This window comes from Meleagris gallopavo, chromosome 17, assembly GCF_905368555.1.
Source record: "Meleagris gallopavo chromosome 17, MGAL_WU_HG_1.1, whole genome shotgun sequence".
NCBI classification, from domain to species: Eukaryota; Metazoa; Chordata; class Aves; order Galliformes; family Phasianidae; genus Meleagris; species Meleagris gallopavo.
In genome coordinates, this window is record NC_139420.1 from 9,926,864 (window position 1) to 9,941,112 (window position 14,249).

Here is a 14,249-nt window from a genome sequence, read left to right on the forward strand (position 1 = left end):
TGCTGAGGATGTGCAACAAAAAGCCCCGTGTAAGAATATCAAATGTTAAAAGAAATTGCAACTGTTTTATTACCCTCTGCATCGATTCACTAGTGCTATGGCAGGAATGTCCCTATAGCTATAGGAGCTGCTATAGCTGTGGTGCAGTGATGGTTTCAGCCATTGCTCTCCCTGCCAAGGCAAGGGAAGGTTGTGTGGGGCTCAAAGTGAAGGACTGAAGAAAAGGTGTCTATTTTAAACATTTAAAATCAATGCGTGATTTGGTTCTTTAAATCAGTGCTTCTCTACCTGTTGGCCTTTTGCTGGAAGGCATATTGAAGCGTGTCCAGAGAAGGGCAACAAGCTGTGCAGGGTGTGGAGCACAGGTCTCACAGGGAGCAGCTTGGGGAGGTGGGATGGTTTGTTTATCTGGAGAAAAGGAGCTCAGGGGAAACCTCATTGCTCCCTGTAACTGCCTGGAAGGGGGTTGTGGTGAGGTGGGGATCAGCCTCTGCTCCCAAGTTACAGTGATAGGGTGGGAGGTGATGGCCTCAAGTTGCACCAGGGGAGGAGCAGGGTGGATATTAGGAACAATTTCTTCTCTGCGAGTGGTGATGCATTGGCACAGGTTGCCCAGGGAGCTGGAGTTCATCGTCCCTGGAGGTGTTCAAGGAAAGGACAGCTATTGCACTGAGTGACATGGCCTAGAGCAGTCACAGACATGGGTTGGGGTTGGACCTGATGATCTTAGTGATCTTTCCAGCCTTGACGGTTCTATGGTCCTATGAAAGCGGTTGTATTTGTGCAGGTCCAATCTAGGAGTGGCAGAGCACTGGGGAAAGAAGGCTCTGGTGTGGGGGAGAAGTGCCATGGAGAAAGTGCCACTGTGTGTGGACTGCTTGGTGATGGTACGGCGGGCAGCAGAGGTGTGTGGTCGCCCACAGACACCTGCACAACCCCTGGGTCATTGCTGTGCTCCATACAGAAGTTAATTACACACCTCTACTGTAGGGCTGTAGAAGTGAGCAGCGCCTTCCTTTGCACCCGTTCCAGCTGGAAACCTGATGTTATTCAGGAAGACTCTCAAGTTGGTCATGGCTACACCAAGCCTGTGCTGGTGACCCAGTGGGACGTGGTGGTGGCCTTGGGCACATCCTGCAGGCACAAGGGCTGCTGGCTGCCACCTTTCTGTGTTTGTGGTTGTTTGCCAGCAAGCCAGGGGGGAAGCTACACGGGAAAAGCATTTGTGCTAAAACCTGTGAGCTGTTGCTTTAAAGGGGGGGAAAAAGAAGAAAAAAAAAAAAAAAAAAAAAAAAGTAAAAAAAAAAAAATTAGGAAAAAAAAAATCCTTTGTGGGCTGTGGAGAGAAAGTGCTAGAAGCGTGCGGGATCATGACTGGAAAGCAGGATCCCTGAGTGGCGGCGGGGCCGGCAGCACGGCCGGGATGCGGGAGCAGGCAGCGGGCGCGGGACACAGCCCGGAGCTGCCAGGGGAATGAATGAGGCGTCCCGAGTGCCATAGAGATGGGAGTCACGTTTCTCCAGGGATCGCTGGGCTGCGGTGCTTTCGGCCAAGCTTTTTGAAGAGCTCCGGTCACTCTGCATTGCCTTTTCTTTTTTTATATGTAATGCTGGAGGTTTAAAAAAAAAAAAAAAAAAAAGCACCAAAAAAAAAAAAAAATCCCTGCCAGGGATTGAGGAGGCATCCCGCTAGCGATCAGCTGACACGGCGAGCCGGAGCTGCAATGTGTTGCTTATTCATTTCGTACCGTGGGAGCTGCAGGGGCTAGCAGAGAGCTAAACTATGCATTTCAAACAGCCGTGCTTGTGCAGAGAGAGGGCTGAGAGAGAGGCAGCCGCCGAGGAAAGAGCACAGCTGGACTTTCTCCTTGTTTTTATCCATTTCTGCAGGATCATGTATTTATAAGGGATGAGGTGGGCCACAGGGATCGCAGGCCTGAGGTGCGGCCTACCCAGTCGGTGCAGAATCAGGCCCTCCACTACCGGAACCGAGAGCGCTTTGCCACGATCAAATCAGCATCTTTGGTAAGCAGCCCCCTCCTCTGCTCCATTGCATCTCCCTGTCTCTCTGGGAAGGGCTCAAGAATCCTTTTTCTTCTTATTATTCTTTTTTTTTGTTTTTCCTCTCCTTAATTTTTATTTTTTCTTTTCCTTTCTGTTGGCATAGCAACTCGGTGCTGCACCGGGTGGTATTTTGGCTGTGTGTGTGAATGGGGAAATGTCGAATGCATGGAATGCCTGTGCTTTCACGCTGCATATCTTTTCAGCAGATGTGGAATCAGCCACGTTTGTGGGTGAAGCTCACATCGTCTCAGGTTATTTTTCCCTTTTTCCCACCCGTCTCCTTTGTTAGAGCCGTTCATGTTAACCAATGTGCTTATTTGCATGTGCACAAACCGCGGCTGGGTGTGCTGGCGTGGAATACGTTTGGATGCCGTGGAAATGCAGATGGGTTGGGAACAATAAGATTGCCATTTGCAGGGCGAGCTGCTGATTTTTTGATTTTTTTTATATATTTTTTTTTCCTCATTCATTCATTCATTCATTTATCTCAGGCAGCAGCACGGTGACTGCATCCCGCGGGCAGCATCGCCGGGCTGCAGCAGCTTACAAAGAGCAGGGGGATGGGGCGAACCCAGATTTGTACTATTGCAAATGGGATTTCTGTGGACGCCTTTGTAGTAGCGAGAGGGGTGTGTGCTGCCGGAGTTACAGCCGCGCCTCCCGCCCGGCCCCCTACGGCTGCGGGCACCGGAGGGTGCACGGGTGGGAGAGGGGCAGGGAGAGGGCTGGGAGGCACAGGGACACGGAGTGGGACGTGTTCCAGCCCCACGGCGTTGGAGGTCACATGGATGGAGCGCTGGGAAGTGCCGCCGCTCGGCCTGGCACTTGCTCGGTGTTATGACATCATCCCGGACCAACCCGAAATTACAACAGCGAGCCCTCCCCTTCTGGCTTCGCCCTGGCTGAATGGTTTTTTCTCCCTTCAGCACCACCATTTCTTGTTTTCCCCCCCGCACAGCTCCCAGTCTCTAGGTGTGCAGGAGGCAGCGGTGTGTGTGCAACCACAGCTGCAGGCTCTCAACCGAGAGAAACAGCAACGGCTACGTTTTTTTTCTGTACGGTGGTTGCTGCTGTTGTTACAACCCACAGTGACGCCGTGGCTGTCAGATCGGCCACCAGATGCTTTGCAGGCTGAAATTTGGGGCAGGGCACCCGAGTTCCATCTTCTGCAGGGGCACTCCTGTAACGGCACCCGAGTGCTCCCAGGGGCTGAGCGCCTGCTCCCCCCGCTGCTCTCCTCCTCCCACCAAAGGAGTGACCTAGAAATGTGAGTGATGGAGGTTCACGCTGCACACCTGCCACATGTGGCAGCTCTGCTCTCCTGCAGACCTTGCAGGCCTTGCACATTTTTATTTCGTGTGTGCACACAGCACGGTGCCGACACCATTGCATGTAGGAGACAGTTATATTGGCAGGAAGGAAGAAACGATCAGTGTCTCGAGCATCATCATCCAAAGATATCTGGTTTGATGGGCAGGTGGGTGTGTGTGTTGAACACGTGTGTGATCTCTTACCCCCCATGCGTCCTGCAGTGTCCATAATTCCTCTCTTCCTCAAATGTGTCATCCCTGGACTACCTGGGTGGCTTCCACTGGCAAGGTGCTGCTGGGAGCTGGTGGCAGATGTTGGCACAAGAATACAGGCTGTGTGGTCCTCCCAGTCTTCAGAGCAGTGGGGAAGGCAGCAGTTCCCCAGGGTGGCTCCTGGTTCCCCATGGCAGCCTTTTGTGGTGCTGCAGTTGTGTCTGCTCCACCTGGTCACTTGGCTGCCCTAAATCCCTCTGCTTCACTTACCAAATGACTATAAGGATGAAATTAATAGTGGGTAAGAAAGGTGCTGGGTTTTCTAGGGAGCTTTTCCTCCTCTAGTTTTCTGTGGAATGCACTCAGTGTGGCTTGCAGTGCTGCACTGAGGTGAACTCCATGCACAGCATCCTTTGGGACGCGGGGCAGTCCTACTGTCTGCTCTCTGTTACCAGCAGGCTGATGGAGCAGCAAGTGGCACTGCGTGTCATGTGAAGCTTTGTTGTCCCCATCACATGTGTACCTGTCGCCTTCCCAGCACTGAGAGAGCTTCCCCAAACCATCACTGGGTATTACGGAGTGGTTACCATGTCCTTAGGTTGCATGGTGTGGGTGTAATTTCATTATGCTTACTGCAGAAATATCTCATTTAATTTCAACATATCTAGAGCTGGGCTTTCCCTTTTCACCTCTGTGTGCTCCAAAATGGAAACCTAGAAGAAATTCCAAGTTGAAACCAATTCCCCAGAACATGAAGAGTGCCAGTACAGGTGCTGGGTTTTGAGGTGCTGCTGTGGCTGCCAATACAGCACACTCTTTATCTCTGTGTATTACCTCTGGACGGAGGGGGCCGGTGGGTGGCCCAGTGTTGGTACTGCTTTGGCCAAGGGAAAACTGTCACACCTGCCCCTTGTCTCCTTGTTCAGTATCTGTGGGCAAGATTTTGTATTAAAAATCAAGGGAGCCAGCATGCTTTGGTAGTTCCCTCGTTGCTGCTGACCGTCAGTTGCCTCCTCAGCAGCTTAACACTGCTTTTTGGGTACTGAGAGGCACATAGCTTCCACTGCAGAGAATCAGGAGCATCAGAAAATGGGAGTTTTGAGCCCAAACTCACTGTAGCAGGGTGATGTTTGGGTGTAAAAAGATTGCTGACCAGCACCTCAAACAGGAGAGGAGGGCAGCACTGCAGAGGGAAGGAAAGCAGTGAGCCCAGGGCTGCTGGGCTGTGCTGCTGTGCCTGACCCATAGGTCAGGCTGTGGATGTACCTTTTATACCTTTCCAGACTGTCACCGATGCTTTGATATTACTTGTATATAACATATGCATATAAAAATTACTTAAAATAATAATAAATAAATGAAAAGGACAAATGGGGTTAAGAAAGCTGAAGGAGTGCTTTTGCCTTTTGGAACAAACTCTTACCTTTGTGCTTAATTCAGGCAGCAGTTCTAATAGTCACTCTGGACCACCTTCCTCTTTGGTCACTGCAAATGCCGATCTCAGCCTTGAAGCTGGGAAAGCTGTGTTGAAAAAGAAGCTGGATGTTCTGCATGCTGATAAGACCGCACATCAACATTTTCCAGTGAAAGGTGTATTTTTAAATATGTGCAGCGAGGCACTGATTTGCATTTCTGGGTCATGCTTGACCCTTTAACTCTCTATCACTTCTCGCATTTCCTCGATAGCTGCTGTTGTAGTTTTCAAATGAATCAAATGAAATGATGTAACAGTGGGGACTCTATCGAAGGCCTTGGCATTCTCTTCGAAATGGAAATGCCAGCAGAAGTGTTCCGTGATCTCATCCTGAGTCTGTGAAGCCAAATGCCTGGGTGCATGGGAGCAGCCTCTGGACGTGGCCATCCAAGTGCACCGACTCCTGGTGCGTTTACACAGTGCCTGTTCCCTTGCACCTTCTTCTGCTGCAGCAGTGATGTTTTACTCCAGGTGTTGGGTTTCTCATCAGCTCATCTGGCTGCTGTCTATGTAGAGCTTTGCCCTAAAGTGCTGAACTTGTTTTTTCTCATCTCAAAGTTCTCAATGGGAGAAGGACTGCTGGTGGTTGGCGTTTTGCTCAGTCCTCTGCCTCCATCCAGCAAAGAAGACACGGTGTTTCGAGAGGTGAAAATACTTCTTTTTAGGAGAAAACTCGGTGTCTTGTCTGAGCAGTGTGATGAGATGAAGAAGGATCTTTAAAGAAGTGCCATTTTGGAGGAGTTGTGAGCCCAACTTCCTTACGTAAAGCAGAAAATCTTGGAGAGTGAATAAGAGTAACTTTGGATTTTATGTGATGAGTGAACTGCGTGTGAGAGTAGGTTGGAGAAGGCATCTGTCTGTCTCAGTTCTGTGTATGCCAAGGATGCAGAGAGATAAGAAACTGAGAAAATGTCACACCTTAATGGAAGCTGTTCTGTTTTATGCAGAGCTTTGGTTCTGCTGATGACCGGACTGATTGCGCCGTGCTTTGAGCGGGGCTTCAGGAAACCACAGTTTTCTGCTTTAAAGGATGCTGACATTTTCTGGCTACGTAGAGAACAAACTTTGTGATAAGCATTTCCTGTGTCATCTTTTTTCCATCAGAACCTATGGAGCTACGTTTATGAAATGCCTTATAACTGATTTCCAGCTCTGTGTTTCTTAGACTCTTGCTATCCGCTTTGGCACTGAGCGTTCCCATGGCTGCAGGCAGTGCCCATCCAGGAACATCCTTGGCTACTGCCTGGGGGTCACCACATGTGCCAGAACCCAGCCAAGCCTGCTTACTGGAAGTCTTACCTTAGATTCACAGAATCATAGAATTGCTCAGATTGGAAAAGCCCTTAAAGATCATCAAGTCCAACCACGATCTGACCGTACTGCCCTAACTCTAACAACCCTCTGCTAAATCGTGTCCCTGAGCACCACATCCACACAGTTTTTAAACACATCCAGGGATGGTGACTCAACCACCTGCCTGGGGAGCCTATTCCAGTGCTTAACAGCCCTTTGTCTAAAGAAGTTTTTCCTGATATCCAACCTAAACTTACCTTGCTTAACTTAGCAAACAGCATACATGTGAAATGCTGGATTCTTGTCTGTTGGCTACATCTGTCTCATCATTAACAGATCTGATTTCTTAGAGAAACTCTACATCAGTTTCATGTGTTTAATCCAGCCAATTTGAAAATAACATCCCCAAATTCCTTGTGATAGCAGGATAGGATTTGTGCATCAGCACTTCTTGTGGTTGATGTTTGGCTTTGCCAATGTGGTGCTGGAGTGCAGTATGGCATAGGGCTCGTTCTGTGTTTTCTGTGCACAGATGTTTGCTTTCTCTCTAGAGTTGCCTTTATCATAGAATGGCTTGGATTGGAAGGAACCTCAAGGATCATCAAGCTCCAACCCCCTTTAGGAAGGGTGCAGGGGAAACAGGCCTTCCATTTCCTTAGCTCAGTCCTCTCATGACTTGTTTCTGCTCTGGGACTGGCCCTTATTGTCTTGGATGGCGACTCCTTGCTGTAAATTACTGTCAATCCGTTTGAGGGTAAAGGCCATGCAGGGCTCTTCCTGACCTCTTCATGCTCCTCCCTGGTGTTGGTGACACATTGGTGGCACTGCTGAACTCGCTGCTTGATGTTAGAGCTTAGCAACTGCTGCAGTTACAGTCCTGCAGATCTGCTGGGTTGGCTCTCAGGAAAGCAGCTGTTCTCCTTCTGTTGGCTTCAGCCTTCTCAGGTCTGTGTGTACATCCCATCCCAGGCCTGAACTTATCTTAAAGATCTCTGAAAAATGACCTTCAGATGACAGCAGTGCTGTGGTAGGTGCCATTTCTTCCTCTTGGCTGCCTATGGAGAAATTCATTGGGAAGGCTGCACTTGTGCAAGCTGCAAGAAGGGCTGTTGGTTCATAAGGCTCCAATAATCCCCTTCAAAGGGCTGAGCTCTGCTGCTTTGGGTCAGGTGTGGAAGGAGACATCCGCTCTTACAGACTGCAGCTCTACTTGTGTGCTGGGAGCTCCAGCTTTTGGCTCCCAGGGTTGTCCTATAAAAGATGAGCAGGTCATTACACGTGAAGTTCCTGAGTCTGTATTCTCAATTAAAAAAAAATCAATCTTGGACACTTTTCATCTTTTAAAATGGAAGCATTACCATCCGTATTTTCTTCTGAAAAATTTTGGCTCAACTTCCTGGGTTTTTTTTTTTCTGCCTTTCGCAGGGATGCACTTAGGCATGGAAATGAATGTGGAACTTGTGAGTTTGTTTCAGCTGAGCGGGGTTTAAAATCTGCTTAGACCATCTGATCAATCTTGTCAAGAGCACACAGTTCCAGAACAGCGTTCCCTTGTTAGAAAACTTTCAATTCTGGTAGGGAATGAGCTCAGTCTTGAATTTTAAGAAGAGATTTTGAAGGAGGTGGCTCATAGCAGGAAATAGGTGTTGAGGGACCGTGCCGGAGCAGCGGTGACTTGGGGAGCTTCCAAAGATGGGGGCGAGTTCCTTAAAGCAGTGCTGTCTTGTAAGTCCACACAACCTTTGGGATTTGAAGCCTGTCTCCAAGGAAGGTTGTACAGCAGGCACCTTTGTTTGCAGACCTCCTCCCGCAGTGATCTGCAACCCGTTTTCTTTCTTCCAAACGTGATGTTTTCTGCTGTGGCAGTGGAGGTGCCACGTAAAGTGCTTGGGAAGACGGGAAGATTGAGGAGGGAGAAACCTTTTGACCTGATTTGTAGTATTAGGCACCCTCTGAAACCGGGAGCTGCACTCCCTGCAAGTTGACCTCAAAAAGCACGTGCAGCAAAGCGTGGTGCTCTCGACAGGTAAGCAGTTAACGAGGAGGCAGTCAAGAAGGCCACGTAGCATTTCTTTCCCTTTTCCTGACCTCAGGTTACAAGGCAGATCCATGAGCATGAGCAGGAGAACGAGTTGCGGGAACAGATGTCAGGATATAAGCGGATGCGGCGCCAGCACCAGAAGCAGCTGATCGCCCTGGAAAACAAGTTGAAGGCCGAGATGGACGAGCACCGCCTCAAGCTGCAGAAGGAGGTGGAGACACATGCCAACAACTCGTCCATTGAGCTGGAGAAGCTGGCCAAGAAGCAAGTGGCTGTGATGGAGAAGGAGGTGAGTGCCGATGTGGGCTCCCCAGGCGTACGAGGTGATTGAGAAGTGCGAAGCAGCTCCGAAGGGAAAGGCAGTGGAAGCAGTGCTTGAAACCCATGTTTGTGAGCACGTGGTGTGGTTACTGTCTGGAGCTGCCTTGGCCGGTTATTGGAACAGCTTCACAGCCACGCATTGAGTGCTGGTGGACAGCATTGGCATCGAGCAGTGCTGCAGCCACTGCCTGCTGGCTGAGGGACTGACACTTGTGGGCACCTGGCAGGGGGTTCTTCTTGTGGCTGTGGCGGCTGCAAAGCTGTAACCTGGCAGCCTGCTGTCAGTCTGTATAAAGTCAACCTGTTATTCCATATAGTTAGTGGGATTTTACCCTCTGAGGTGGCTCTGGTAGAGAGAAAAGAAATGAGAGCTCTTAAATGTGTGTGGGCATTCTGTTTTCTTATTTATATGGAAGCAGATTTCATTTGGCCAAACATTCATGGCTTTGTCTTAGACGTGATGGGAGAATGACAGACCAAAAATGCATAGAGAAAACTGATTTGTGCTGGATTCTGGATTCGGTGCTTGCACCTTCACCCCTATTTTTTTTTCTCTTTCTCTGTGCCTTGCAGGCAAAGACAGCTGCAGCAGATGAAAAGAAATTCCAGCAACAGATTTTGGCTCAGCAAAAGAAAGACCTGGCGACCTTTTTAGAAAGTCAGAAGAAACAATACAAGCTTTGCAAGGAAAAGATTAAAGAGGCAAGCTGCTGTCATTTTCAGGGCTGAAGGGGTGTGGAATGAACATGAACTAGACTTTCCTTTTGATTAACCTGGGCCAGCCCAGGGGTTTAGGATGCCATCATACATGGAAGCAAATTTAGATTCCTAGCAAGTAAACTGTCAGGAACTGGGGTCATCTGGCAGCATTTCTAGAATAATCTTTAAGCATACTGGAGGAGCCTGCATGATATGTCATGGAGTGGAATCTTTGAAGCTGAGGATTATGAGGGGAAACAGCAGTTCACAGAGAATTCTTCTTCCTTTTCCTCGTCTGTTTTTCCCACAGACAGTAAGCAATCAGAGCAGTGATATAGATGTCACTTGAATAAAAGCCTTGGGATTATTTACATGAACTGGAAAAAAAGACATCAGTTACTCAGTGTTTACCCAGTGTCTGTCACAAACCGTGTCCCCAGCAAAATCATTTGTAGTTAAGAAATTAGGGGGGACAAAGGGGATAGCAAAGGGCCCTGTTGGGTATCTGAATCAACAGCGTCAGTACCATTGAAATGAGGGAAACTTAAGCCCAGGCTGGACTCCTTTGTAAAGCTGGAGCAGTACAGTACAGTAAAACAGGGAGCCAAGGATTTAGATCCCTTTCCTGGACAGACAGACCTCCCCCGCAGTGGTGTTGTCTGTATTCTCATTGCTGCACTGTTCAGACCTTAAGGTGTTTGTTCTTACTGGGCACTTCTCCCTGCTCCTCTTGGGGGAGCAGCTCTAGAGGTGGCAGGGATGGCACGGCTGGGTGACAGCCTGGGCTCCGCATTTGTTGCCCTTTCATGAACTGAATGGTGGAGGAGTGCCCAGTGACTGATGGTTCTCCAGGTTCTGTGTCACAGTGATGCTAAAAGGAGCCTCGTTTTTGACTCTGTGCGTGCAGGAAATGAACGAGGACCACAGCACACCGAAGAAAGAGAAGCAGGAAAGAATATCCAAACACAAAGAGAACCTGCAGCACACACAGGCTGAAGAGGAGGCCCATCTTCTCAGCCAGCAGAGACTCTACTACGACAAAAACTGCCGTTTCTTCAAGAGAAAAACGATGATCAAGAGGCACGAGTTGGAGCAGCAGAACATTCGGGAAGTATGGCACTCTTCTCTTGCTTTCCTACATAGTTCTTGAAATTGTACCTTTGTGTCTGTAAAACAGTTTGGTGACTGTGTGATATTAGATCTCCGTGCTTTCAGTTGCCAAACAGAACTGAGAAAAGTGTAGGAAATGTGTTTTGGGAACCTGTTTTCTATACAGAAATGTAGTTGGCACATGGCTGCTTCTATTTATTAATGGAAGAGGGTGGCATAAGTGGCTTGCAGAAAGAAACATATGAGCCACCCACTCTAGGCCTGAGGGATTGATCTGAGCTCCTGCCCCCTCGGCTTTTTGGGAGAGGGCTTCATTCACAGCACAGGCCGTGCTGAGCATCACAGCCAGCTGTAGGATAGGAGGGCTGGAAGGGCATCACATGAGGAGCTCTGCTCGTTGGCTGAAGTAAACACATGCTTAAAACGTGAAATGAAACAGCAATAACTTCAGCCTTTCAGGCTGCTTATAGTTAAATACCACTTTGGAAAAAGAATTGTTGCTCTTAGATTTTTTTTTTATATATATATCTATTTTTCAGTATAGTATGTGAAATCTTCATGGAGCATTACTTTTAGGAAGGACTGTGAGCTGGGAAGGTATTTTAGCAAAGGCTGAGATTGAGGAAGTGATCAACCCGTTCTGATAGCCACACATTCATTCTGCTGCCATCAGATTCCCCACACACTTAACTGATGAGCTCAAATTCACTGGATCAGGAGCTTGAACTTGATCAGGAGCAACGCTTTTTAAATGTTTGTTGTTTTTTACCTTTGATGTTTCAGGTAAGCAAGAGGTTGTTTTTGTGCGAGTGGAAAAGTGTGAGGACTGGAGTGCTTTCATTTGTTCACACTGGACTTGAAACCAGGTGTGAGATGGGCACACGAGCAGCTGGCTGGCCTGCCTTGAGGGCAAGGCACACGTCCCAGCTGAACACACACTGCCATGTGCTACAAATGGAACACATTTCAGCATGTTATCTTTATTCTGGCTGTCATGGTGCAAGTTTTGCTTAAATGTGAACGTGTGCAATGTCTTCACAATTAGAGCCAGCAGATTTGGAGTGGATATTTGCAAGTGCTGATGTTGAGAAGTACAATGGCATTACAACACGCAAGCAAAAGCTCAGAATAATTAATTATTTTTGCTTCTGCTGCAGGAATTTGTTAGACCTAGCCAACACTGAGCCCTCCATGTGCTGGGCACTGTGTGCATACGTAGTGCCAGGCAGCCCCTGCTGTGCCTTAGTCTAGCATGAAGTGTAGTGATGAGTTGGTAAGCTGAGAGCTGGAGCAGAGATGTACCAGCAGACCATCTGCCAAGGTCAGCAGAGCATCAGTAAGGGTACAGCTGGAATCACTGCTCACCTGAGCTGGATTCAGCTCGTGGCTCTGCAGGTTGTTGGCAATACCTTGAGACAGAGATAATGACAACATTCAGCACCAATTGTTTTCCTCTTTGTTGGTTTGCAGTGTGCTGAAGGTTTTCTTAGACCTGCAGGGTGCTGTGTGCAGAAACAATTGTGTGCATTGCCAAGTAGCATCAGATTTGAGATATATCGTCATTTTATCAAACGTACTGCACGTGGGGTCAAAAATCACCCATACGTGGTGGCAGATGAGGTAGTTTCTTATGCAATGTGCTTTGGAGCTGATTACTTCTTCGGCCATTAGTAAAGAGTGTATAAGAAGCCTTGTCTCCCATCATCTGACAGGAGCCTGGGAAATGTGAAACAGACAGAAAGGCCTCCAGTTGCGGGCATGGCTGTCGGTCCCCCCCAGCTTTGGGTACCCCAGAAGTTGGAAACTTCTGGGACTTGCAGCAGCTATAGGGGACTTGCAGCAGCTATAGGGGACTGTCGTGTGGCCCCAGTGCCACCTACTGGACAGCCACTGGGGGACCTGGGAGCTGCCATGGTGTGAGTTACAGGGCCAAGCCAGGTGCCCTCATCAGTAGCGTTCCCGTGGTGCCACGCTGGTTTTGTGCACTTGGAAGAGCTCGATGCCATCTGGGGCCGTGACACGAGCACCCAGCCTTGCAAATTCACCTTTTTTTTTTGGTGTTGTGCTGTGCTCTCGTGCAGGAGTTGAACAAGAAGCGGACCCAGAAAGAAATGGAGCACGCCATGCTGATCCGGCACGACGAGTCGACGCGTGAGCTGGAATACAGGCAGCTACACACGCTGCAGAAGCTGCGAATGGACCTGATCCGGCTGCAGCACCAGACTGAGCTTGAGAATCAGCTGGAATACAACAAGCGACGAGAGCGGGAGCTGCACAGGAAGCATTTCATGGAGCTCCGGCAGCAACCAAAGAACCTGAAGGTGCTGGAAGCTTTCCTTCCCTCCCGACCTGTGTCCTGCCGTGCTTTCTGGGCAGGCGGGTTGTGTGTCTGAGGCTTCTCACGCAGCTTCCGTGCCGCAGAACCAGCATTCTCCGCCGTGCTCTCCCTTGCATCCCTTCCCTTTGCTCAGAGCTGCACTGGTATGAGGAATTTGCAAGCTATTGTAGCAGAGAGCTCACCGAGGATTTCTGTTAAATGCTAACGGTGTTAATTGAGACTGCCCATAAAAATAGGCTGCTCCTTAACGAGGTATGACAGGATTTGCTCCTGATAGTCCGTGCCATCCTCCGCCCTCGCTCATGTTAGCCTACAGACCTCAGTATGGAAAGGGGTTGGCTGTTGCTTCCTTGCTTTAAAAATCAACAAGGGGAGTGAACGTGGGTGTGCTGAGCCCTGTGCTCTGTCCGGGGGATGGCTCTCTTCCTCAGAACGTCTGAAAAAGCGTAGTGCTTTTGTTCATTTCCTCACACTCTCACAGGTTCTCAGGTCGGCTGTCTCTGCGTAGTGTCTGTGTAGTGATGAGAGGCAGGCTAGTAAAATGAGAGGCCTCAAAGGCAAGGCCACTGCGCTGTGTGGGAGGCAGGGGGCAAAGTGATGGCTGCAGGGGGCAGCAGCAGAAGACAGTGATGTCCTGGGCTAAGGAGGTTTGGTTGATCCTGTTCCTGGCCCAGGCCTGTGGTCAGTGGCACCTCAGCACACACTGGAGTTGCTCTTGGGCTGGTCGCTGCGTGCACAGGGCAGGAGAAACGCAGAGCACGGGGGAGCTGTGGTTGTGCCTCAGGGCTGTCCCCGTGTGGGCACGCTGTGACCTCTGCGTTCCCAAAGCAATCTGTGCTCTTCACATCGTTCCTTCCTTGGCAGGCTATGGAAATGCAGATCAAAAAGCAGTTCCAGGACACGTGCAAAGTGCAAACTAAGCAGTACAAAGCACTGAAGAATCACCAGCTGGAAGTAACTCCAAAGAGTGAGCACAAGACAATTTTGAAGAGTCTGAAGGACGAGCAGACGAGGAAGCTCGCCATCCTGGCGGAGCAGTACGAGCAGAGCATCAACGAGATGATGGCCTCGCAAGCGGTAGGTGCAGCATCCCTGCCCTCCTGCCTGCGGGCCTGCAGGGCTGTGGGTGCAGTCGGGCCACCAGTCCTTGCAGCACGACGTGTTCTGTCTCACAGCTGCGACTGGACGAGGCCCAAGAAGCAGAATGCCAAGCCCTGAGACTGCAACTCCAGCAGGAGATGGAGCTCCTCAACGCGTACCAGAGCAAAATTAAGATGCAGACAGAAGCACAGCACGAAAGAGAACTCCAGAAGCTGGAGCAGAGGGTGTCACTGCGCAGGGCACATCTGGAACAAAAGGTGGGTTTGGGGGTGGGCTGCTGGCAGCG

General features: G+C 49.6%; 1 protein-coding gene across 6 annotated transcripts in view; it reads left to right on the forward strand.

The window, feature by feature from the left end:
• The window catches only part of TAOK3 (TAO kinase 3), a 70,204-nt gene that overhangs the window by 55,082 nt on the left and 873 nt on the right, over positions 1-14,249 (forward strand). For all 6 annotated transcript variants that reach the window (XM_085238726.1, XM_085238723.1, XM_085238728.1 and 3 more), the window contains 7 exons: positions 1,890-2,024; positions 8,447-8,683; positions 9,289-9,417; positions 10,322-10,525; positions 12,606-12,845; positions 13,727-13,939; positions 14,038-14,220. In XM_085238726.1, the coding sequence (XP_085094852.1) occupies positions 1,890-2,024; positions 8,447-8,683; positions 9,289-9,417; positions 10,322-10,525; positions 12,606-12,845; positions 13,727-13,939; positions 14,038-14,220 (1,341 nt within the window). The remainder of the gene's footprint in view (positions 1-1,889; positions 2,025-8,446; positions 8,684-9,288; positions 9,418-10,321; positions 10,526-12,605; positions 12,846-13,726; positions 13,940-14,037; positions 14,221-14,249) is intronic.